Source organism: Acomys russatus, chromosome 1 (assembly GCF_903995435.1).
Source record: "Acomys russatus chromosome 1, mAcoRus1.1, whole genome shotgun sequence".
In the NCBI taxonomy this organism is placed as follows: Eukaryota; Metazoa; Chordata; class Mammalia; order Rodentia; family Muridae; genus Acomys; species Acomys russatus.
This window is the reverse complement of record NC_067137.1, coordinates 112791642-112815341: the sequence shown is the minus strand read 5'-3', so window position 1 is coordinate 112815341 and position 23700 is coordinate 112791642. Positions and strand designations below refer to the sequence as shown.

Here is a 23700-nt window from a genome sequence, read left to right as displayed (position 1 = left end):
GTATCAGGGAGCATGCTGCAGGATTCCCTAAAGGCTTTGTAAGAATGTGGGGTCCAGCTCCTAGTCTATGCTCTCTGTAGACAGCCCCTCCACACTTTGAAGCCAGGAAACATGGCGTCAGCCTCAATGGCCTTCCCCTTTGACCCTGCAGCGCAGCAAGGAGCAGTTTGCCTCCACTGCCCATTAGTAGCGCACAGTATGTTCCTTCTGGTTAGACTGGCACATGCGCTCTCTGGAGGAGATGAGCTCACCGTGGCATTCTGTGTAGACCCCACAGTGTCAGGAAATGAGCTGCAGCCGTTCAACTGGCTTTGTGCGTTCTCCCCCAAGCCCCAGAAACCAGCCCACATCTGCTGCTGCTGGGGAGGCTGAGCTGAGTGGTGATGCGGACAGTGAGCTCACTTCCCTAGGCAAAGAGTCACTTGGTGCTAGGAGAGCACACTGCTATGGGACACTAGAAGGGGAGAGACTAACAAGCCAAGAGCTGGTTGGGAAGAACACTTGGACCCATTTGTCCCGGGTTGAGATTCCCCACCCACTAGCTTCAGTGAGCCAAGCCTCAGGATCCCGGTGTCATGGTGACGTTTGGATTCCTTCTCCAAAAGCATGCGGAAAAAGATAAAGGAAAGGCGCCCCCTGTGGTCCTGGGGCGCTACTGCACCAGCACTGGCTTAGCTGCCTGTTTTGTTTTTCAGCTGCACGAATACAAATCCTCATCACACCGTATTTTTCGCTTGAACAACATAGCAAAAGCACTTAAGTTTCTGGAAGATAGCAACGTAAGTGTTTGAAGCCCGTCTCCGTAAGCACAAGCTTGCCCTGGGAACAGAGGGCGGGATTTGAAGTTTGGTGCTGATCGCTGGGGTACAGTGGGAAAAGGCTTACTAGATAGGAAATAGCCAAGCTCTCCCAAGCTTTGGGTGAAGTGAAATCACTGGGAGAAGCTCTGTGTTTGAGCTGTGGCCTCCACAGGCTGCCCAACCTGTTTGTGCCTGAGGGTAGGCAGTCTGGGAGAAGGCCAGCAGCTGGTTGGTTCTTAGAGCTTTGGGATTGACTGCTAGAATGCAGCTTGTTCTTGGAACTTAAGGTCAGGGCACTCCGTGTGACAGAGAGAATGGCAGCATCCTGGCTCTGTCATAGAGATTTCTGGATCTGCATTTGGACCTGTTTCTTGTCCTTCACAGGGGAGGCTCAGGGGTGGCATCCCGAAAGCCCCAGGACAACCTGGGTGCAAACAGTCTTCAGCACTTATCTGTCCCCGTGAGCACAGAGGGAATCAGCACCCAAAGGGGCTGGTCCTTTGAGGTTCTGTGTATGAGACAGGCAGATGTATGCTATCACAGCAGAAAGGGACTTGGGTGGATGTCCAGTGGCTCATGAAGGGACCCCGAGAATCCAGGATGGAGCCTGGAGAGAGCCAGGTACCCGGACCATCTCAACCTGCGGAAGGGCAGAAGCAGGCACGCCCTCCCCACACACCCTGCACCCTGCTGCATCTGGCTGCTCTCACCCAGCCTGGGGAAGATGCTCACCACTACAATAGCATCCCAAGCAGAGTGATGTGGATGTCCAGCCTGAGGCTGAGCCACATTCACAGGCCAGGCACAAGAGGTGTGGGAAGCATATTTGTCACCACAGAGGAAGTGGCGTCTGTCTCCCAGTCACCACGCAGTAGAGAAAGTCCCAGATGCAAGAGGACCAGGTGGTAGTGGCCACAAAACATCCCAGTGCACATTTGATGTCGGAGCTGAAACGTGGAAACAGACCAGGAATGTATCAGCTGACAGATGGATCGACACTCTTGGGGAATATTACTTGGTTGTGAAAAATTAATTTGGGCATAGGGCCCCAAGCACAGTGTACTGAGTGACCGAGGCAGACAGACATGAGGGGTGCTTCTTACCTGATTACATCCACGTGACACTTCTGTGATGGGGAGTTGGCTTTAAAAGGAGTAGATTAGTGGTGGCTCAGCCTGGTGGAGGCAGAGGGATACAGGATGATGGCCAGTGGGTCCAGGGATGCTCTTAGAAGTGGTCTACAATCTGCTGCAGTGGTCTTCTCACATGTCTGCAAGTACACCAAACCCACTGAACCGAATGCTGTATCCGGAAGACTTGAATAACCACTCTCAGCAAAGCTGTTTAAAGTACAAGCTTGTCCCAGGTTCACCCTGTGGGCTCAGGAGTCAGCCTCTACTTGAGCGAGGATAAGCCTTTTCTTGGCATGACCAGGCCCCAATTTCCAATCCTGGCCTCCCCTGCTCACTTCTAGGGACTGTAGGGGCAATCATATACCCCTCTCAATAGAAGGATCAGAAACAGAGCCTTCCTCAGAGAGCTGGCTGGACTTGGGGTGCTGCCCACCTGTGTTCCATTGTTAACACTTCACTTTCCCGAAGCTATGCGTCCTCTGAATTCCAAAGGAGCCCTACCTGGGAGAGGAGACGAGCCTCAAGCACCTGCCTAGGCTCCCCTTCTCCTGTTGCCTGTTGCCCCTTGCCTGTTGACCTGGACTTGGGTTGACTCTCATGGGTGAGTCTGGTCGCAGTTACCCAGGCAGGTCATAGGCTTGCATCTGAGTGCCTTTCTGGATTTGGATGGTGCCTAGCATTGGGAAAAATCAATTACATAAGATGCACCTGAGCCTTAAAGATGGTTGAGGTCCAGAAGAAAGAGCATTCATGCAGGCAACGGGCTGCTTGGCACTCCAAGGCGTGAAAAGTAGCCTCAGTCCCTCAGAGGTGAGGACATATGTCCTGAGGAGTCTGCACATGAGGGCCTTCCTGCTGTGGCTGAATCTGAGCCTAGGTGATGCCATGGGAAAAGCATGGCTGAGGCTGAGAAGGCCTGGCTTTCTGTTCTCCACAGGTGAGCCTTTTCCGAGCTGTCTGCTCTAGGGACCTTACAGTGCCATGCACCACTGACCCTCCCCCCTTTTACTTACTTAGTTTTGACAAAAACTTTTAGAAATACGCCGATGTGGATGCATGTTAGCTCAGTGCCTCATTTGAGTCTATTTCCCAGGCAGGTAGGGACAAGTATGATGTGTTCCAGGGAGATGGTGACCTAGAAGGAAGATGATAGGAGACAGGCTAATCTCCCAGAGGCAAGCTGTGTCGCATTTCCAGGATCCACAGTATTGCTTAGGGAGCCTTACTTGTCCTTTTCTGTACCACTGCCTGGAATCCAGGAAAGACAGGCCTTAGTGACTCTGCTGGGTCCTCAGTGGCAGTGCCCCAAGCTGGGAAGTAGGTGCAGGCAGCAACCAAACCTGTTGTTCTGGGGTCCTAGGGCCAGCCAGTGTGCACCCTTCTCCCCCTTCAACTACGGGTTGCCGATAGCCTGCCCCATGGGGCCAGCTCTGGGACCTCCAGGCCTAGCCTTGACTTTGTCACCTTTGAAACCGGGACATCGAGAACATTGGAGGGACTAACTTGGGAAGCCAGCCACCTGCAGGAGTCAGTGCAGGGAAACCATTGTCAGCTCAGGGAAGAGAACTGAAGGCCCCATAACCCACTGGGCTCATTCGTATTCAATGTGGCCAAACAAGCCAAGTAAGAGGGCAAGGGGGAGACACTGTCCTTGAAGGTCTGTGGCATGGTGATTTTATTGTTTGTCCATCACCAAGGATGGAAGAAAGCTTCTGACTCGGGGGGGGGGGGGGGGGAGAAAGGAGGGGGACTACACTGAAGATGAGAATGATAGAGTCCCTTAAGTACTTGCAGTTCACTGGACTAGAATGTTCTATAAACTGCAAACCAGAGGATGCTTCCAGGAAGAACTGGGGGGCGGGGAGGGGGCGCGGAGACGGACACAGACAGTTTCAACAAATGACTGGTCACGTGGCCTAAGCGCTGGTGGAGGAGCATGGACTGAGCATTGGCTCTGAATGTGATGGGTTGTGTTCCTCTCAGCTCTTGACAACTTCCTTCCTGGCCTCTGGTCCGCCTGCGATGAGCCCGCTTTGTCTCAATTACCTTCTTGGCAGTGACTGCGGATGACGGCCCATCAACCAGGGAGCTGGGCAGTCGGCCTCAATTAGGCTACCCCGGGCCTAACTGATGTAGTCAGAACCCCCAGTAAGCCGATAAGATCAGAGACCTGACCCAAAGCCACTTAAAGACTTGTGATAGAGAGGGAGAGCGGAGAGAGAACCTGCTGTACAACCACCTCTCCAAGTTTTCCTTCCCCAAGTGTCCCAGGATAAGGTTTGCAGTATGGGTTAGAAAGGTTGCTCTGACTAGCTCACTCAGCTTCCTTGGCTCCGAAGCTGTGTGAGGTGGTGCTCGACGGAACAGAAGTCTGTATAGCTCGCCCAGCCCTGCTCGCTCACCCACTCACTCTATGGCCCTTTGCAGAGCGGTTGGCAGGAGGCCTCACTTCGCACTCATGTACTGTTTGCAGAATGAAGTAATGGCTATAGGCACCCACCCTCCCTCCTGAGCCCACACAGGAAACCCACACAGTGCAGAGTGCGTCCCACAGGGTGCCATCAGTGGGGGGCCTCAGAGGGTCAAAGCACTTGCTGCTGAAGAGGGCTTGGGCTCTGATACTTGACAGCTAAAACTTGCATTTAAAAAAATATGATTGCAATGATTTGCATCTGTAACCCCAGTCCTCCTCTCTTCCCCTTCGCCCCACCCCCACCCCCGAGGGAAAGGTGGAGACAGACACAGAAGGCTGTCTAGAGTCATTGGCCAGCTAGTGTAGCCAAATCAATGAGTTGCAGGAACAGTGAGAGACCTTGTCTAAAAACAAACAAAAACAGGTGGAGAAGCTAGACCTGGTACTTGGGAAGCAGAAGCAGACAGATCTCTGAGTTCCAGGACAGCTTGGTCTATATAGTGAATTCTAGGTCAGCCAGGGCAACATAGTAAGACCCTGTGTAAAAGATAAATAAAATAAATAAATGAATAAAAATGTAATAATAATAATAAGGTGAATCCTGATAGAGGAAGACACTTGATATCAGCCTCTGCCTTCTACATACAGAGACTTGAAGTGCACACTATGGGTGTCGGGGGTGGGGGGGGGGAGCGGGAAACACACCTTCCCTAACTAGGTCCTGGGATGTTGCAGGGAGCTTTAGGGGCTCACCAGGCACACCTTTGTGTGGTCAGACACAGGCGAAATAAGCGAGTCACCTCTGAGCAGTTTCTCAGGTTGGCACATACACAGCCAGTCTGCGGGGCATTTTGTGTAGTTGCAGAGTGCTGGAGTCACGGTTTTTCTGATGGGTGGTGTCGGGGTTCTGAGTCTGTCAAAGGTGTGCTAACTCAGGAGGGTTGGTGGTATGCATGTGGCATGCACGCAGCCTTCCTGGGCTTTTGCCTCCCTTTTTGAAAGAGAATTATGGCAACTTTGCATACTTTACAGCCCTAGGCACATTGCATTTAGCTTTCTTTTTAAAAATATTTTATTAATTTATTCATATTACATCTCATTTGTTAGCCCATCCCTTGTATCCTCCCATTCCTCCCTCCCTCCCTCTTTCCCCCTACTCCCCTCCCCTATGTCTGTGACTGAGGGGGCCTCCTCCCCCTGTATATGCTCATATGGTATCAAGTCTCTTCTTGGTAGCCTGTTATCCTTTCTGAATGCCCTCCTGACACATGGTAGTAAGAGAAGTGCCTACATGAGGCTTGAGGTTGGGGTAAACTGAGTCAGTACTCATGAGTACTTGTAAGGCTCTTAGGGTGGTGCCCACACATAGTAAGCACTGTATATGCTTTTATCAATACAGTTCTACATATTGGGTGACCTCAAGAGGTGGCCTTTGGCAGTGACAAATAGCACTGGGCAGGCAGGCAGCGAGCAGCACCAGCTTCAGAGGGCGGTGGGGGTGGTAGGTCCGACTTCTCAGAGCTCTGTGCTCATCAGCTGCTTCTTTCCAGGTCAAGCTGGTTAGCATCGATGCAGCAGAGATAGCGGACGGCAACCCCTCACTGGTCCTCGGCCTGATTTGGAACATCATCCTCTTCTTCCAGGTAAGCTGCCGCATTCTGTGGCACGTGGTGCAGGCGCCATCTCGAGCAGTGTTCTAACCACAGAACAGCATGCCCCCATCGAGGGACGCCACGAGACTTAGTTTCCACCATTCAGGCTCCTCTGTCTTCTGATGAGAACCAGGAAGTGAAGACGGAAGGCTCGTTGCTTAGTTACGAAGGCACTCCGCAAGGTTCGCGGAGGCCTTGGGGCTGGTGTTGTCCAGAGCCACATGCTCAGGCCCTGTTTGGAGCAGTGGCTCTCTTTCTGTATCAGCCTTAAACGTGAGCCTCAGGTCCCCCAGCTGGGGATGCAGAGGTGGTCAGCAGATATGCTGTGGTGTGAGAGCTTTGCCCACTGCATCCCAGTCACTCTGTAACCTGGCTTTCTGAGAGATGCTGGAACATAGGAAATGTGCTGGCCTTGAGCGTCCCTCACTCCTTCGGTGTTTTTGTTGAGTTTCTTCACTATTACAGATGCTAGCGAAGCAGGGCTCTGTCTTCGTGGGGCGGGGGGGTGGCGGGGAATCACAAAGTCATACAGACTTCATATTACTATAGGGAAAACTGGGCGTGGTGGCACACGCCTTTAATCTCAGCACTTGGGAAGCAGAGGCAGGTGGATCACTGTGAGTTCGAGGCCAGCCTGGTCTACAAAGTGAGTCCAGGACATCCAAGGATACACAGAGAACCCCTGTCTCAAAACAAAAACAAAAACAAAACCCCAAAACAAAAACAACAACAAAAACCCCATATTACTATAGGGTACAGATCACAATTGAGGTATGAGCAAGGCTTTGTAAAAGCTCTAAGCAGGGACAACTACCTCAAATGGGTGACCAGAATAAGGATACCCAGGGGGAGTATCCAGAACTGGGTTTTGAAGTGTAGCTTGGAGTGTGCTTTGAGCTTGAGCAATGCTTCTCAGATTTACTGTGCATACGAATTGCATGGGCATGGTGCCTAGATGCCACCTGCATCTGTAGGTGGGTCTGGGGCAGGCCTGGGCTTCTGCATTTCTCATATGAACTCCATGGTAATAGTTCAATGCTGGAGGAAAAAGACAGCCAGCCAACAGGTCCAGAATGAGCAGGGTCAGTGAAGCGTGGAGGAGCAGGATGCATTCTGGGTGAGCCAGGTTATAGGAGAGCAGAACAGATAGTCTGGTCAGGAAGAGGATGTGTGCCCAGGCTGCTGAGAACTCCAGGATTATCTGGGGAGAAGCTTCTTGCATACTGAGAACCAGGTCTACACAAGCTGGACTCTCCAACTGGGGTCTCATGGCTACAGGTCCGAGGGACCCACTGGCCAGGAGTCCTTGTGGGTCATTCAGTCTGATTTACCCTTTTCTTTCTAGATAAAGGAGCTCACGGGCAACCTCAGCAGGAGTTCTCCATCTTCCAGCTTGTCACCTGGCTCGGGGGGCACAGACTCCGACTCCTCCTACCCACCCACGCCTACCACAGAAAGGAGTGTAGCGGTATCAGTGAAAGACCAGAGGAAGGCCATCAAGACGTTGCTGGCGTGGGTGCAGAGGAAAACGAGGAAGTAAGCTGCAGTCTCCCCCTCCCCAACCTAATCCCTGCCTTAGGCCCACTAGTGTCCACCATGGGCGTAGCATACCCCACAAAACTGTTTCCAGGCCCTGGGAGTGCAACACATGGGCCTGGGTGGGTAAGGGAGATCCAATTCCATCTGCCAAGGTGCCAGGTGGCCACGAGCCCTATGCTTCACATAAACCATCAGAACAGGAATGAGATGTGCCTTTCCAGTTTATGTGTGGTGTGTGCATGCGACTGTGTGGGGCATGCCCATGCAGGCACACTTAGAGGCAAGAGCAAGCATCAGGTGTCAATTGCTCTCCAGTTTATTCTCTTAAGACAAAGTCTTTCAGTAAATGAGAAGCTTGCGATGTCCACTAGGCTGGCCAGCAAGCTCCCAGCATTCTCTGGCCTCTGCTCCCCAATGATAGGCTTGCATACGTGGGCAGCTGGGCCTGACTTTTTGTGGGGGGTGCTGGGGATTCAAATTCAGGCTCTCGGGCGGCAAGCACTCTTCCCGCCCCCCCCCCCCAACCCCCCCCACCCTCCCACCCCCTGTTTTCAAGACAGGGTCTCTCTATGTAGCCTTTGGCGATCCTGGACTCACTTTGTAGACCAGGCCGGCCTCGAACTCACAGCAATCCTCCTGCCTCTGCCTCCTGAGTGCTGGGATTAAAAGCATGCACCACCATGCCTGGCTGCAGCAAGCACTCTTAACCATTCCCTAAGCCTGCCTCTAGCAGCCTTCTGCCAGGCCTTTTACTAGCAGAGCTGTGTCAGAGGTGCCAGGCTAGTGTAGAGAAAGCCACACCCACTTGGGCACATCCCAGCTTCTCTGTGTGCAGCCTAGGCGGCAGTTGCTGGTGTCTCACTTACCTGTCCAAGCTTCCCGTATTAAGTGATGACATCATTCATTGCCTTCCAAGGCAGTTGTGACACAAGTCAGGAGAGCAGCTTGGACCTCACACCTAACCACCACTTAATACATTTTTTTCCCACACCTCCCTGGTGGCTAGAAAGAGGAGATAGATCCGAGGCTAGACCTTTGGGGAGTTGATGGAGGGGAGGGCGTTGAGTGTGAATAATTAGAACCAATTGCTATGAAAAACTAGGAAATGCTTAAAAATAAATCAAGCCAAAGAGATCATTGCCAGGGGCCAGGGGAAGTGTAAAAGAGAGTTGGCAGGTGGGGAGATGGGAGTGCTCTGTGCTGCTTATGGCTTACCCACGTGACTCTGCACTTGGACAAGTGCGTGTGACAGCTGGTGACTTTGGCTTGGTTCATAGCCTTCCTAAGGATTGTCTTGATGATTGTCAGCATCCCTGGCTTTGAGAATGTACTCCGAGAAGGTCACAGGGGCCAAGGCTTGCAGGAGCTATGCCTAGAGAGTTTGAACCTGTTGGGAGCCTGATGTTATTCTACACTAAAAGGTGTTAGATTCTGTCAGTCCCATAGCATAGTAAGACAGGAAAGGATGGACACTAACGAGAGCCACACTTCCCGGCATGACTCTCTTTGCCTCTCAGTTTGAAAGCTGTGATTTTAGAGCCGGAAGATGGCTCAGCGTTTGAGGACCAATGTGTGTTTTTCCAGCATCCATAGGCTTGGCAGCCCATCTGTAATCCCAGAGCTCAGAAGGCTGAAACAGAGGGACCCCTGGGGCAAGGTAGCTAGCTACCCAGACTAGCCATGTCAGTGTGCTCTGGGTAGCAATTAAGAAGACTCCTAATGGTGGGCTCCAGCTTCCACACATGGGTGCACCCACATCCCACATGCAAACACACACACACACACACACACATGCTACCACCCCCCCCACATGCACATAAGAAAAACAAGTTGTAATGTTATGTGTATGGATGATGCTGGCAGGGGACTCCCATCAGGTGTCTTCTGTACTCCTGCTCCACACACAAGGTTCACCTTTAGACATGGCCGTGCTCGTGGGAACTTCACTCTTCCTGTAACACGAGGGTGCCATGTATTCATCCTGCTTTATGACTAAGGTGCTAGGGGCTCAGAAAGGATGCGTACCTGCCCAAGGCCACAGAGCCAGACATGTCACATAGCAGCAGCAGAGATAGGAACTTGGATCTTTCTGGCTGTGTCTATAATAGTGTGTCCCTTTTTCATTGTCATCCATGACATGTGCGATGTAGAAAGATCTCTTCTTTATGTATTTAGAGGCTTGGGAACCGAGGGTCTGGTTTGCTTTTTTGGATAACATAACACCTGTTGCTCCATGTGGAAAATTCTCAGGGAAATTTCATGGTGGCCAGGGCCAGGGTGCCTCTGTGGAGTGAGGGGAACAACAGGGTGAAGGGAACAGCACCCAGCCCCTCAGGCCAGGAGGCTGCTGCATGCACCTTGGTGCATGCTGCATGGGTCCCTGAACTAAGCTGGGTGTTGCTGTCCCTGCCGCTTCTCATCAGGTATGGCGTGGCAGTCCAAGACTTTGCAGGCAGCTGGAGGAGCGGGCTGGCTTTCCTGGCTGTCATCAAAGCTATCGATCCTAGCCTAGTGGACATGAAGCAGGCTCTGGAAGATTCTACCCGGGAGAATCTAGAGAAGGCCTTCAGCATTGCACATGATATTTTGCACATCCCCAGGCTTCTGGAGCCAGAAGGTACAGTGACCCTCCCTCGATGTCCTTTGAGCTATTATTTGTACAAATATGCCATCTGCTCTTCCAGGCAGGAAACTGAGAAGATAACAATAATAGTCTAAGGAAGAAAACATTTTATTTCCCATGTTATAGTCTTTTTTGTGCATCTAATTATAACATTTTTACACAATTGCTATCATTTGGTAAATGTATAATTTTGTTTTTTCTCACTCATTGTGTATAATATTAGTATTTTCTGGTGCATTGCTATAATCTCCTGGTTACATATTTATATTGGCTGCATAATAGTTCACCTGTAGGCGTAGGTGGACTATTAACCTAGCTCCTCCGTGCCTGAGTCATTAAGGTTACTTCCGAAGTGATCACTTCTGAGTTTGGAGAGGTAGCTACGTGGCAAGTTAGATCCCCAGTTCTGTAGATGGAGGGAAGGAAGGACAGAGAAAAAGAGCTCTCGGACTTTAGCCAAAGGCATTGGCCCTCGCTGAGCCTAGATTTCTTCCAGGGGAAAAGAGGTGTGTGTGTCCCTTCCTCATCCACGCCCTGTAGTTCTATGGAGAACGCGTGTGTCTTTGGTAACACCTTTGTCTCTCTCCACAGATATCATGGTTGACATGCCTGACGAGCAGTCCATTGTGACGTATGTGGCCCAGTTCCTAGAGCGCTTTCCGGAGTTGGAGCCTGTACGTTTGTTTCCTTTGATTCACCAACAGGGCATTTTGACTGGGTGCTCAAGGGACAGATGCAGCATTCTCTGTGGTTATGGCAACAAAGTGATCTTAAGTTCCCTGCCTTGCCATATTTTAATTTCTAAGCCATCTGTGACATAATAATACAGCAAGGTCGCAAGTGGAACAGAAAGCCAGTCACATCTCACACAGACCTCTTCCCATACCAGAGTTGATTAAGATGACAGAGCTGTTCACCTGTCATCCAGATTTTACTCTTTAGACTCTTTAGATACCCAGGGGTGTTTTCCAGCCATTCACCAAATTTTACCAGAAGGCTTAAAATTATGAAAGATAATGTGGGGTAGGAGTGTTTGTGTGCATGTGTGTGTGTGTGTTGGGTTTTTGTTTGTTTGTTTGGGTTTGTTTGTTTGTTTTTGAGACAGGATCTTATAGCCCCAGATGTCCTTGAGCATTCGGCAATCCCCCTGCCTCAGCCTCCTCGCTCTGATAATGCAATATTTGCCCCTACTCTCTGATCACACTTGTGCTTTTTAGAATTTCAGATTACACTTAAGGATAGGATTTGGGCATGGATGGAAGCTGTCATGAGAGTTGATCATACAGCTTGATCATGACCCTTCTAGCTTCAGGCTTTCACAGTGACCCACAAGGTCAGTAAGAATGTGGTTCCTTAGCCAGGCTAGCTCCCCAACTAGCTAGCTGGGTGCACAGGGGTAAAGTAGTTGAGTGACTGTTCACTGAAGTACATTGACCACTCCACCCAGTGTGTTGATAGCTCTTTGCACCCATAGTTTTGAAAAAAACGTATTTCGTAGTTTTACTTAGCTGGCATTATTGTACCTCAGTGGGACAGACCTCTTTTGTGGTGGTTGACTTGACCATGAAAACTATTGTCAGTGTGGCTTTTCTGTTTGGGTTTGGAGGAAAGGACGGAAGCTGTACTTGAAGAGAGAACCTGTGGTTTCATGTTGTCTTGCGTTTCTCTGCAGGAAGAGTTTGTGAATCCAGACAAAGAAGCCCCCATCGAATCCACCTTTGTCCGAATCAAAGAGAGCCCTTCTGAACAGGAGAGCCGAGTCCTCCTCCTCAGCGAGAACGGGGAGCGGGCGTACACTGTCAGCCACGAGAGCAGCCACCCGCCACCTGCCAAGGTCTTCGTCTGTGACCAGCCTGAGAGCGTGAAGGGCTTCACTCTGGGTAGTGTGCCCAGCCACAGACTCTCAGACAGCTCCACAGAGTTTATGCACCAGATTATCGACCAAGTCCTCCAAGATTGCCCAGGGAAGACCGGATCCACCAATGAACCATCTCCAGAATCTTCCATTTTATCAACCAGAAAGGATGGCCGGAGGTCCAACTCTTTGCCAATCAAGAAAACCGTCCACTTTGAGGCCGACTTGCACAAGGATGCCTCGTGTAGCAAGGACTCTTTCTACAGCTCAGACTTCCACTTTGAGGAGAACGCGAGGGTGGCAAAGGAACTAACGAAACAGGATGGCCATGTCTCATTGGTTGAGGTTGCCAAGGAAAAGAAGCCAGAACAGGAAGCCAGGCTAGTGCTGGAAGCTGCCTCAGACAAGGTCCCTGCACACATTGTTGGCGTGGACAGTATGGTCCATGATGCTCAACCTCCCCAGGACTCCTCGTTCTGTAATGGCAGTGTAGAGAGTCCTGCCAGCCAAGCTGAGACAAGCCCTTCTTCCGCATCCCCTGGAGACCACACCATCCTGGCCAACTCCACTGAGCTCAAGGTCCAACTGCTGACTGCTGAGCCTATGGGCAAAGATGACTATTTTGAAGGCACCCCGCTAAAGGCTTCAAAGTTCAACAGAGACCTAGCCGACTTTGCCTCTACCAGCCAGGCTTTTGCTAAGGGTCCGTCACCCCACGAGAAGACACCTGGGGAGGAAGAGGGTTTGGAGAATCATGCTGAGACACTGGGGAAAAGGAAATCCAAGTCTCCCCATGCAGAGACAGAGTCCCCTGACTCCGAAGTGGAGCCCGACAAGCTCGAGCCTGCTCCCACGGACCCCGAACAGGAAGACCGCGGTCCTGCTTTGCCCCCAGAAGAAACACCTGTGGATAAAAAGCCCGAAGTGTATGAAAAGGCCAAAAGAAAATCCTCCCGGCACCATAGTGAGGAGGAAGGGGAGACAGAAGGCGGCCTCTCCATGGTTGGTGGAGAAGTGCCGTCCAACCCTCCGAGTACCAGTGTCAGCCTGGAAACCCTCAGGAGTCACAGTGAAGAAGGCTTGGATTTCAAGCCTTCTCCGCCTCTCTCGAAGATCTCAGTCATCCCCCACGACCTGTTTTACTACCCGCACTACGAAGTGCCTCTCGCCGCGGTGCTGGAGGCTTACGTAGAAGGTGGGGAGGACTTGAAAAGTGAAGATGTGGACTTAGAGGGGCCAGAGGGGAGCTATCTGCCAGACTCCAGGGAGGAGGAGGAGGAGGAGGCCCACAGCTCCCAAAGCAGCTGCAGTTTCTCCTCGCCTGTTGACAACGGCCACCCCAGCTTCAGTGACCAGGTGTCCCATGTTGATGGAAACTCTGAGGGACCCACATCTGCCTCAGGACCTGGTTCTCCACCCTCCCATGAGGACCACCAGCCAATGGAAACCAAAGAGAATGGCCCTGTGGAAAGCCAGCAGGTATTTGAGGTTGGGAGCTCAGAGCTTCTCCCTCCGTAAGCCTTCCCTTATGGAACTCCTTAGGTGTAGGATTTAATGTCCTTCCACGAGGCTCCAACAAGTCCTGGGTTGATCCCCGAATGGGAGTCCCTCCTAAAATTTTGCATCAGGTTGCCCCTCTGATCTTACTCCAGTCCAGGCCCTACTCAAAGGGCTTCTAAGGGCACATGTATGAGACTGTGCATGAGGGCCCAGTGGGGTAGGGAGCAATTACTTAAAAGCAGCTGTTAACAGTGAGCTCTCAGGTCATCTCCTGGGAAATAGGGTTAACTCGAATTAGACTCCAGCATGACCCTTAGAAGCCCTGGCTGTGTCCGGCTGTGTCCTTTGGTTCCTGTGAGTTGCTGCGGATTGTGTAGACAAGAAGGGGCCACTCATTCTAAGCTCAAGCTACTGAGCACACACTTGTCAGCCACTTGTGTTTCCAGTCTATCTAACTAGTAGGTTAAGGAGGGTCCAAGAGCGGGCAGGTGCACAGAGCTCTGGCCTGATGCCCAGGGGAGCGGGCAAGGACACCACTTGGAGAGGTGTCCAAGCCCTGATGGGATGCAGAGACATTTGAGAGGAGAGGCACCTGCTCTCAGTTCACTCGCCTGACAACTCGGCAGAGGTTTCCAACCTATGGGTCGAGAGGCCCTTGGGGCCGTCGATCAGGTAGATAGGCCGAATATCAGATATTCGCATTACGATTCACAACAGTAGCAAAATTAAGTTATGAAGTAGCAACAAGACAAATTTATGGCTGGGGTTCACCACAACATGGGGAACTGCACTGAAAGGGTCGCAGTATTAGAAAGACTGAGGCTAGGTGTGGTGGCGCACGCCTTTAATCCCAGCACTCGGGAGGCAGAGGCAGTCGGATCAATGTGAGTTCGAGGCCAGCCTGGTCTACAAAGTGAGTCCAGGACAGCCATGGCTAGGCAGAGAAACCCTGACTCAAAAAATAAATAAATAAAACAAAACAAAACAAAAGAAAAAAAGAAAGGCTGAGAACCACTGGCTCAGCCCTTTGGAAGAAGCATTGTGCTTGGCAGCATAGCAAAGCGAGGGAGAGGGGAGGTTTGCACACACTGCTCAGAACAGCAGCAGACGCAGAGACTATCCTATCAGACGTGGAGATGGCCCTGCAAAGTGTTCAGCAGGAGGGAGATTCCTCAGACCCAGAGAGCTGTAGGGTGTGGGAGAGCTACTTGGTGTGGGGGTGGGGGTGGAGCGGGGGGGGGGGGGGGGGGGGGCCTCAGTCCCTGAGTGCTAGAATCAAGCTAGGAAGGGAACCAGCTTATACCAGATTAGCTCCGTCTCTGCTCTTCATCTCTTCTTCTGTGTTTCTGCTCTTATTTCTTCCAGTTCAGTCCTGAGCAGTCCAGCGAGGTGACCTTGAAGCCTAAGACTTACCTCATTTGGCCCCTAGTCTTCCCTCCTAAGTATAACCTTCGACACTTTTGCCTCCCCTACCTGAACACCCACCCCTCTCTGCCTCCCTCCAGCAAAGCCAGTTTCTCCTGGTTCCCAGATCCCCATGCTCTGGGTGGTCCTTTTCCTACCAACATTTAGCCCGGTGTCATTCACTCTTCAAAGCTCTGTGCCAAGGTCACCTCCTCCTAGTTCCTGCCGTAGGGGAGCTCTTGCTGCCTTAGTTGGGGCCAGCCACACTCTGGCAGTTCTTTCCCGTTTCCATGGGGTTTGTTTTTCCATCCCAAGAGTAAGCATGCATCTGTGTATTCATCCTTGGACCCTAGAGACCAGTGTGGTGCCTGGCAGGCTCTGCCAAATGCAGGGATCAAGTGCCTATTGCTTTGTGAGTGAAACAGGAAGGTAAATGGGTGGACTTCTGAGTGGTACTGCAAAGGCTAAGAAAGCCTTTACACTCTGGAGGGATGCAGGTAAGGGAGTTTGGGGAGCCTTCAGAGATGCTTTGGATTGAGATGGCACGCCACCATCATCAGCGATTGCTGTGGTTCAGTTTGCCAATCTGACACAATGGGGGAGATTTCTCAGTCCTCAGCCACAGAATGGCTATTTGGGTCCGGGCAGGGAGCAATGCTCTCAACAGTTGTAGGGCAGATGAAGGAGAGGGCTGGTGGGTCCAGAGGTGCCAGAGACACACCTGTCTCTTCTTCCTGTTCCTGAGAGCTGCTCCACCCACACTTCTTCAGGCCTGATATGTAATCCAGGCAGGGGTTCAGTGAGATCACATCCGGTGCCTAAGCTGAAGATAACAAAAGACAGCCAGAATGGTTCTCATATTGCAAGGGGACAAAAGCTGTGAAGGGCCGAGTCAGTGGATGAGAGCCCAGGTTGCATCCAGTCTCCTGGCCTCAGGCAGGCAGCCTATGGACACTAAAGGCTGGCCTTTCGTTCTTTTGTTTGGTTGGTTGTGACAGGCTCTTTCTTTCTTTCTTTCTTTAAGATTTATTTATTTATTACATATACAGTGTTCTGCCTGCACACCAGAAGAGGGCACCAGATCTCATTATAGATGGTTGTGAGCCACCATGTGGTTGCCGGGAGTTGAACTCAGGACCTCTTGAAGAGCAGACAGTGCTCTTAACCGTTGAGCCATCTCTCCAGCCCCATTACAGGCTCTCTTGTATCACAGGCTAGTCTCAAACTCGCTAGCCAAGAATGACCTTGAATATCTGGTCCTCCCGTTTTCCTCTCTGAGTACCACTATGCCAGGTTTGTGTAGTGCTAAGGATCGAACCCGGGCCTTCTTTTGTGCTAGACAAGCTCTCTACTGACAAAGCCATGTGCTCGGTGCCTGGCCTTTCATTTTTATAGGCTTTCTGCTAGGGGTTGCCCAAATCAGATCGAGGTCCTGCTGTGTGCAGAGTGTTAGATGATGGATAGGAGTGTGTGTGTGTGTGTGTGTGTGTGTGTGTGTGTGTGTGTGTGTGTGTGTGTGTGTGTGTGTGTGTGTGTGTGTGGCAGCCCTGGGTCGGAGTCGTGTGATCAGTTGGAAGATTTAAAATCTCCTCCTACCCCAAGTCTTACTGTGGTCAACGGGGACTGGGGGTGGGGCAGAGCAGGCTTTCTTCCCCAGCTCTGAGCACAGCCTCCCCTATAATCCAGGGGGAATGAATATCAACACCACTTGCATTATGGCTCTGACCCACAGCCTTGCTTGTCTCCTGCTTCCAAGCCCACTTCGCACTTGGTCCTCAAGTACAACCCCTGTTTCACCCAGGGAGCGAGCAAAGCCCTTGGGGTAGAGAGCCCCAAGTCTGTTTCCTACCACACAAGGAAGTGTGATACCTGGTCCTCCTTTCAAAAAGTAACAGGAGGACTATCTGAGCAAGCCAACAGCTGGGAAATGGCAAGGTTTTCTTGCTCTGGTCATTCAAAATTAAAATAAACCCTTTTCCTCGTTTCCCATTCAGGAAAGGTCTCTTTGCTCAACCATGAAGGACAGTGGTCTCATGTGGCTGAGAGCACTTTGCGTTCCTGCCTGGAGCTTTGCCCAGGGTAGTTGGCATGCCCTCCAGATCCCCTGGCTGGACCCTGTTGAGCATGTCCTCCCTGCTGTCCCCAGACTTCTAGATTTCAATGGGAGGGGGGTTGCTGATGGGTATCAGGTACATGGTGTGACAGTGCCTATATATTCCCACTTCCAGTAAATAATAGAGATGTGGCCCTGTGATCCCTCCCACCAAAGGCACAGTGTCAGTGTCCTCCCACAGGCTTTGCATTTGTCTGTGTGTGTGTGTCCCTCTCCAGGGACCACTCTTGCCCTTGGCCACCTGGCTCTCAGGGACATCCTTCTGAGGAACCTTGTGCTGCAGACGGAAGAAGGTGATGGTGATTGTACCCATTTGACAGCTGGGAAAGTGGGGCTTAGAGACAGTCAGAGGCTTGAGGTCAAGTAGCTGACTCAGGCAGAGTTTCATCTCAAGAGCTCCAAAACTCTCCACCTTCCCTTCAGCGAGTCATAGCCCTTGATTTCTGCACAATGAGCAGAAAGTGGGATGGGCTTCTTCCCTGGGCCATGAATTCTGGAAGGAATCCATAACATGAGCTGAATTGGAAGGGACACTGGCTGGGTTGGAGTAGAACTCAGGTAAAAATGTCATCTACTTCAGTGGGGATTTTGACCTGTATTTTGGCTGTTTTGTATTCTAGTCCCAAGAACCCCCAAACCCGGAACTCCCCAAAAAACCATTAGAAGAAAAGTTAATGGAAGCCTCAACTAGCAGTAAAAAGAAAGAAAAAAGGAAACATGTGGACCAAGTAGAAAACTCATTATTTATAGCCCCTGGGACTGTCCGATCCTCAGATGACCTTGAAGAAAACCCCTGTGAACACAAGGTCCCTTCCAGGTACGTCGCTAAGCTCTCATCACTTTAGAAACAGAGGCAGGGGCTTGCTCTCTAGGGGTGAATGGGCGTCCTTGGTAGACAGTGCATCAGTGGAGGGTACAAACGAAGCCCAGGCCAGGGAGATTGGCTGAGGAAAACAGACAGGAAAATATCTGTGTCCGTGGGCATGAGGTCTGGTTGGCCACACTCTACAAAGAGCCTGGTCACTGGTCACAGAACAGGTAGCAGTTACCTCCCAGTTCATGCTTCCTGTCTCATTCAGGCACAGTGTGGCTAAGGATGCTGCTGCGCAGGTACAGCTAGTTAGCCCAGCGAACTCTGCATTCCCAGGCAAGCAGATAGCACTGAGGTGAGCCGAAGTATGTGGAGGAGTCCTGGACCTCCACTCACTGCTGTCAGGCTAAACGGAGCTTCCAGGAAGTTGACACCTGGCTGGAGGTTACAAATCAGGACTATTCTCTGGGTACCTCTCTCCTATAAATGTTTTCCTGGTCATGACTCAGTTTGTCTCCTTACATACTCTATTTTTCAGACTATAAGACGCACCCAGCTTTTAGAGACGGAAAACAGTAAAAACAACGAGAGCATAAGGTGCACCCTAATTTCACCTCTACTTTTGGGAGGGGGAAGTGAGTCTTATGGTCTGAAAAATATGGTAGCTTTTTACTGGCCTACTGGCCTAGACAGAGATGCCTAGGAACACAGAGGACCTGCGTGATCATTCATGCGTGTACTAAACACCTCTGGCTTTGGCCTTCTACCCTCAGTTGGGTTTGAACTTTGCTTTAGGCTCCTTCAAATTGGAGAGCTGTCCCTCTCACTTCAACTCTGTCCCCTCTATCCTTCCAGCTCATCCTCTGGGGGTGGGGGAGGGGGAGAGCAACTCCATTACACTCCCTCCAAGCAAGTGTCTTGGATTTCCCACAGGTTACTTTTCATATGTTCTTGTACCATAGCATGATTTTTTTTTTACTTCATAGAACAGTCATTTCTTTCTTTTAAAATTTTTGGCTGCACTGGAGACTGAATTCATAGCCTCATGCATGTAGCCTAGGCTGGCTTTGACCTCCCTCTTGTAGTCCAGGCAAAAGCAAGGCATGGGGTTCACAGCATCGTTTAGGACGGCACTGGCTTGCAGTGGGCACTCAGTTCTTTGGGTAGATGAGTGCATGGTTGGCTGTGCGTCCCCTGGCTTTTAGAGATCAGGAGATGGATCCTCCACATCTGGTTGCTGGGAGACTGAAGGTCAGGCAGGGTTCACACCCACTGTAAGGCTCATATTGATAGGGCATACTGCAAACCACCTGAGAGGAAGCTTGCTGCCACAAAGGGGACAGAGAGACCATTCCTTCCCACCAAGAAAGTGCTTTTGAGTTAGGAAGCATCGCCTACACACAAGGGCAAGAAGGGTTTCTGCAGCCCCCAGCTGCACCATAGGGGATCAGGTGACCCTGGACACTGCTGGGCTCTAGGCCCCAGGGTCCCTTTTACCTCTGAGGTTTTATTTTGCTTCATTCCTGTGCTGAGGTAGCAATGGGGAATATGTAGCAAGACCTCGTACAGGGACTTTCCTTTCTGAGGCCAACTGCCAGGCTCCTGGAGGCCGTGTAGTGCGTTTGCTTAAAGGAAACCGAGACGACACTGTGTCAAGGTGCATAGCACCCACCCGGCACCTGGTTCTGCTAGGCAGCAAGCCAGGACCTGAGACATTCTGAAGTAGATGGGTGATACGTTCTTTCCAACTGGCAGCTCCCAGCCAGGAACCACGTTTGATGGCTTGGGATTCCTCTGTTTCCATCTTGGGGATGTAGCTGGGCATGGTGGCGCACGCCTTTAATCCCAGCCCTCGGGAGGCAAAGGCAGGCGGATTGTTGTGACTTGGAGGCCAGCCTGGTCTACAAAGTGAGTCCACGACAGCCAAGGATACACAGAGCGATGCTCAAAAAAAAAAAAAGAAAAGAAAAATTCCTAGGCCATCTTGGAGGTGTCAGCTCTGCTCAAGATTTGGGCATAAAATCAGCCTCCTTATGTATGAAAGGAAAAGCGGTGGGCTCACCTAGGGCTAGATTAGCAGAAAGTTAACCACATAGCAAGAAGCTCCAAAGAGGAAGTCCAGCCTCCAGGCCTTGTGCCCAGTCCTGCCCTTACTGTGCAGAGGACTGTAGGTGAATCCCAAAATCTCAGGATGCCTGGATGTAACAGCACCAATCCTGGCCCCAGTCTTCAGAGTCTTAGAAATGTGTGGCCTGCTTTCTATTTAAACCCCTGGTTTGCATTTTGATATAGATGAGGGCCCAGTGTCTGTGGCCGCACCTGGCTGTGGGTTTCAACAGTGTGGACTGGCAGTTACAAACTGTCCCTGAGTCTGAAACTATAACTGTACTTGAACCCAGCTGTGGAAGACCTCGGGCCAAGGTGACTGTGTGACTGGGCCCCTTGTGCCCTGGGTGGTGCCCTTCACAATGTGCCTTTGCTTTTCAGGAATAGTCACAGTGACTCCAGCATTTACATTCGGCGACACACTAATAGGTCTTTGGAATTGGTTAGTATGTGCATTTCTTCTTCCCTATGGTTCCTGCTAATTAGTACCCTTACGTCCTTCCTCCCCACCCCCACGCCAGCCCTGAGCTTTGAGATTACTTACTGACCTGCACCAACCTGACATTGGGATAGAAGACAGACACACTTGAAAGCTTGCTAAGCACAGTCCAATTGGATGTCCAGTTGGGGCAAGAAGGGTTTAAATAAAGCATGGATTTCAAAGCCCAAAGGCTTCTTTGTCATACAAAAAAAAACCAAAACCAAAAACAAAAACAAATCCAAGACACCCTGTACCCACACTTAGAAAGATCACAGTCAGGCCGGGCGTGGTGGCGCACGCCTTTAATCCCAGCACTCGGGAGGCAGAGGCAGGCGGATCACTGTGAGTTCGAGACCAGCCTGGTCTACAAAGTGAGTCCAGGATGGCCAAGACTACACAGAGAAACCCTGTCTCAAAAAACCAAAAAAAAAAAAAAAAAAAAAAAAAAAAAAAGAGAAAGATCACAGTCAAAGCGAGGATACATGATCACTAAGGACCCTTGTGCAAGACCTGAGACCTACAGAGGCCCTTACTTCAGATCCCATCTAGGTGGTGGGTGGGCCTCTTCCCGGTCACCCTTGGGTGGGGAGGCCAGGGGAGGAGGCAGTGGTATCTATTGTTTAGCAATTTGATTTTTGAAACTAGATGTCTGCAGTATCGCGAAAAGCATGGCACGGTCGGCTTTGTAAGCTTAAAATCACCTTGTTTTCTGTTTCAGAGATTTCATCTTTACTAATTGGGTTGCGGGGTTTTGTTTATAAATTTCACTGTAGGACCATTTTAGCTATGTTCAATTGAGGAATGCAGCCGATCTGGATGACAGGAGAAACAGAGTGCTAAACAGGTTGGTGGCTTTGTTCCGGAAGTTTGTGGGATTTGAAAATATTTTTGTGTATTTATTTTTATATATTTACTTATATATTTAAATGTATTTATTTAAATATGTGCGTGTGTGTGTGTGTGTGTGTGTGTGTGTGTGTGTCCTGCCTCACAGGGGCCATTATTTTTCAACTGTGGTTTATTAGTCATGTTGTTAATAATTTGGGAAAATACCAGAAAATAGCCATTCCAAATGAAATGATGTAAATTGATGGGGGGACGTTAGATGCTCCTAAGTACAGACAGAGAGAGGGGCAGAGCACAGCTCAGAATGCTGTGAGTGACGAGATGGGTCTGGGTTCTGAGTTTGAGGCTGTGTCTGATTACTTCCGGGGCAGAAGCCAAGAGCTGTCTGCATCCCATCTGCCCTGTAGCACCTGACCCTGTGTCCCTTCTGTCCCACTGCAGGTACAATTCTCAGAAGCTCACTGAGCTGGTTTTACAGTTTTACGGCATCAGAGCAGACATGAAGCGGGAATACAAACATGCCAGGCTGTCTATGAAAGTATTCATTACTGGGGGAGAAACTAAATTGTCTAGTTGATATTTCTTAAGTTACCGTAGTAAGCCGGTCCACTTAGAACCTGAGAGACTGGACCAGAATCTCTCTAGTTCTGATGTAGCCTCACGCCTGTTAAAGTCACAGCAGTACTTTTGTATTGTCTCAGCCAGGTTTGCATGAGCTTAGAAGGATTTTAGAGGATGGAGTTTGAAGGGGTAGGGTGGGGGGGCGGTAGGGTGGAGTTGGTAGTCTCTGTCCAACACTCCAGGAGCTGGGTCCTTAGACTTCCACTCTTTTGAATCCTAAAAGCAAATACATGCACGATCCCCTGCCTCCTTCCTGGGCCTAAAGTGGAAATGCTAAATTCAGTTTTCCGCCAAAAGGAGTTTGCAGCTAGGGAGAAATGCTTTTAGCTCTGATCAGGTAGAGCACTGAAGAAAGAGAACTTGACATATGTGGATTGTTTCCTGCCTCCAGCAAAAAATATAGTTTATATATTTTCTTCTCTGTGAGCCAGAGAGAAATTCTGCCCAGTGTCTGCTATTCAGGCATAATCAGTCTATTGCAGATGTCACAGCCCACCCATCACTAGTTAGGAGATAGTTTGGGCTTTTTATAGCCCCCATCCAAAGCCTGAAAATGGCCCTGAGAAACTCCCTTGGAACGTTTGGGGCCAAGGTTTGGTTCTCACCACCACCTATGCTCTCCTGCTAGCACCATGTTTATTTCCTGCCAGGCAGGAGCAAACTGGCATGCTAAACACTGCCTCCCATTACATAAAAGAAAGGTAATTCTGGCCCCAAATCAAAGCTAGCAGTTCTTCTGAAGGCAATATTTCAAAGACAAAACTTGGGGTGACTTCGCTTTGTTTGTGTCTGGTGGCTGCTTTGAGATCATCTGTCAGAATCCCCTTACTACCTGAGGGGTAGCTGAGAGCTGGTGCTCCTACCTTCTCCTTCCCTAAAGGTTGTGGAGATTGCTGGGGTCTGTGTGGGTGTTCCTAAGGCTGCCTGGATGGACCCAGTCCTGGGGCATACACACAGATGAGGACCCCCCCCCCCAAACCCTGTTGTATCATGGGACCCTTCATCTGTAGGTGGGTGGTGGGGTTGAGCCTCAGGATGTGGTCCTCCCTCCTTAGGGACCCCATCAGTGACCATCCTGTCCCCTCTCCTTCCCTCTGCAGGACTGGCACCAACTCCTCTGGAGAAGCTGTGCCCCTGGGGAGCCCGAGCTCACCTAGCGACTCCCTGACGCAGTTTGTACAGCAGCCCGACGTGATCTATTTCATTCTCTTCCTCTGGCTCCTGGTTTACTGCTTGCTGCTCTTCCCCCAGCTTGATGTCAGCCGGCTCTGAAACATGTATCTGGAGAATAAAAAGACAGGACCCTGGACCAGGGTGGAGTCTTTCTACTGCACCATACTGTCAGTTTGGGGTCGAGCTACTTCTAAGAGATGGAAGACTTCAGAGGAAGCACAGGCCCCACCTCCTGCCGCTGTCTGGTTCAGTCTTTGCTCACCGTCTCTGCTTGATTCTCTAAGGCCCGAGAGCATGCTTTCCTCCCTGACTATGTGCTCCAAGGTCGGCTTTGAGGCTGGATCTGTGGACAGGATTTCTCCTTATGTGCCTTGTGTGGTTAGATGCGAGTCCTTACTAGTGTGTTTCCCAAACCTGGGTCTTAGCATATGCACGTACGTGCAGGTCTCTAAGGTTCCGGAGGCGCTTGAGTTACTTACTTTTATCTCAGGGGAGGGTCTGCCTGATTTCGAGAAAGAGCAGGATCCATAGTAGGAACAAAGGTGCCCAGTTGGCCTCCAAGTGTGTTTGAGTGAAGTCTCTATGACTCCCATGAACCTGTCCCTGCCTGATGACCCATTGCATCCACTG

The 23700-nt window shown here is 50.7% G+C and overlaps 1 protein-coding gene across 2 annotated transcripts in view; it reads left to right on the top strand.

The window, feature by feature from the left end:
• Clmn (calmin) overlaps nucleotides 1-23206 on the top strand; it is a 92975-nt gene extending 69769 nt beyond the window's left edge. The window contains exons 4-15 of one of the 2 annotated variants that reach the window (XM_051150959.1): nucleotides 696-779; nucleotides 5897-5989; nucleotides 7344-7534; nucleotides 9961-10154; nucleotides 10752-10834; nucleotides 11833-13494; nucleotides 17653-17849; nucleotides 20331-20391; nucleotides 21204-21274; nucleotides 21718-21804; nucleotides 22526-22531; nucleotides 22998-23206. In XM_051150959.1, coding sequence (XP_051006916.1) covers nucleotides 696-779; nucleotides 5897-5989; nucleotides 7344-7534; nucleotides 9961-10154; nucleotides 10752-10834; nucleotides 11833-13494; nucleotides 17653-17849; nucleotides 20331-20391; nucleotides 21204-21274; nucleotides 21718-21804; nucleotides 22526-22531; nucleotides 22998-23169 — 2901 coding nt within the window. In that variant the 3' untranslated portion in view covers nucleotides 23170-23206. The remainder of the gene's footprint in view (nucleotides 1-695; nucleotides 780-5896; nucleotides 5990-7343; nucleotides 7535-9960; nucleotides 10155-10751; nucleotides 10835-11832; nucleotides 13495-17652; nucleotides 17850-20330; nucleotides 20392-21203; nucleotides 21275-21717; nucleotides 21805-22525; nucleotides 22532-22997) is intronic. The other variant, XM_051150967.1, reaches the window with a different exon arrangement.
• The last annotated feature ends 494 nt before the right edge of the window (nucleotides 23207-23700 follow it).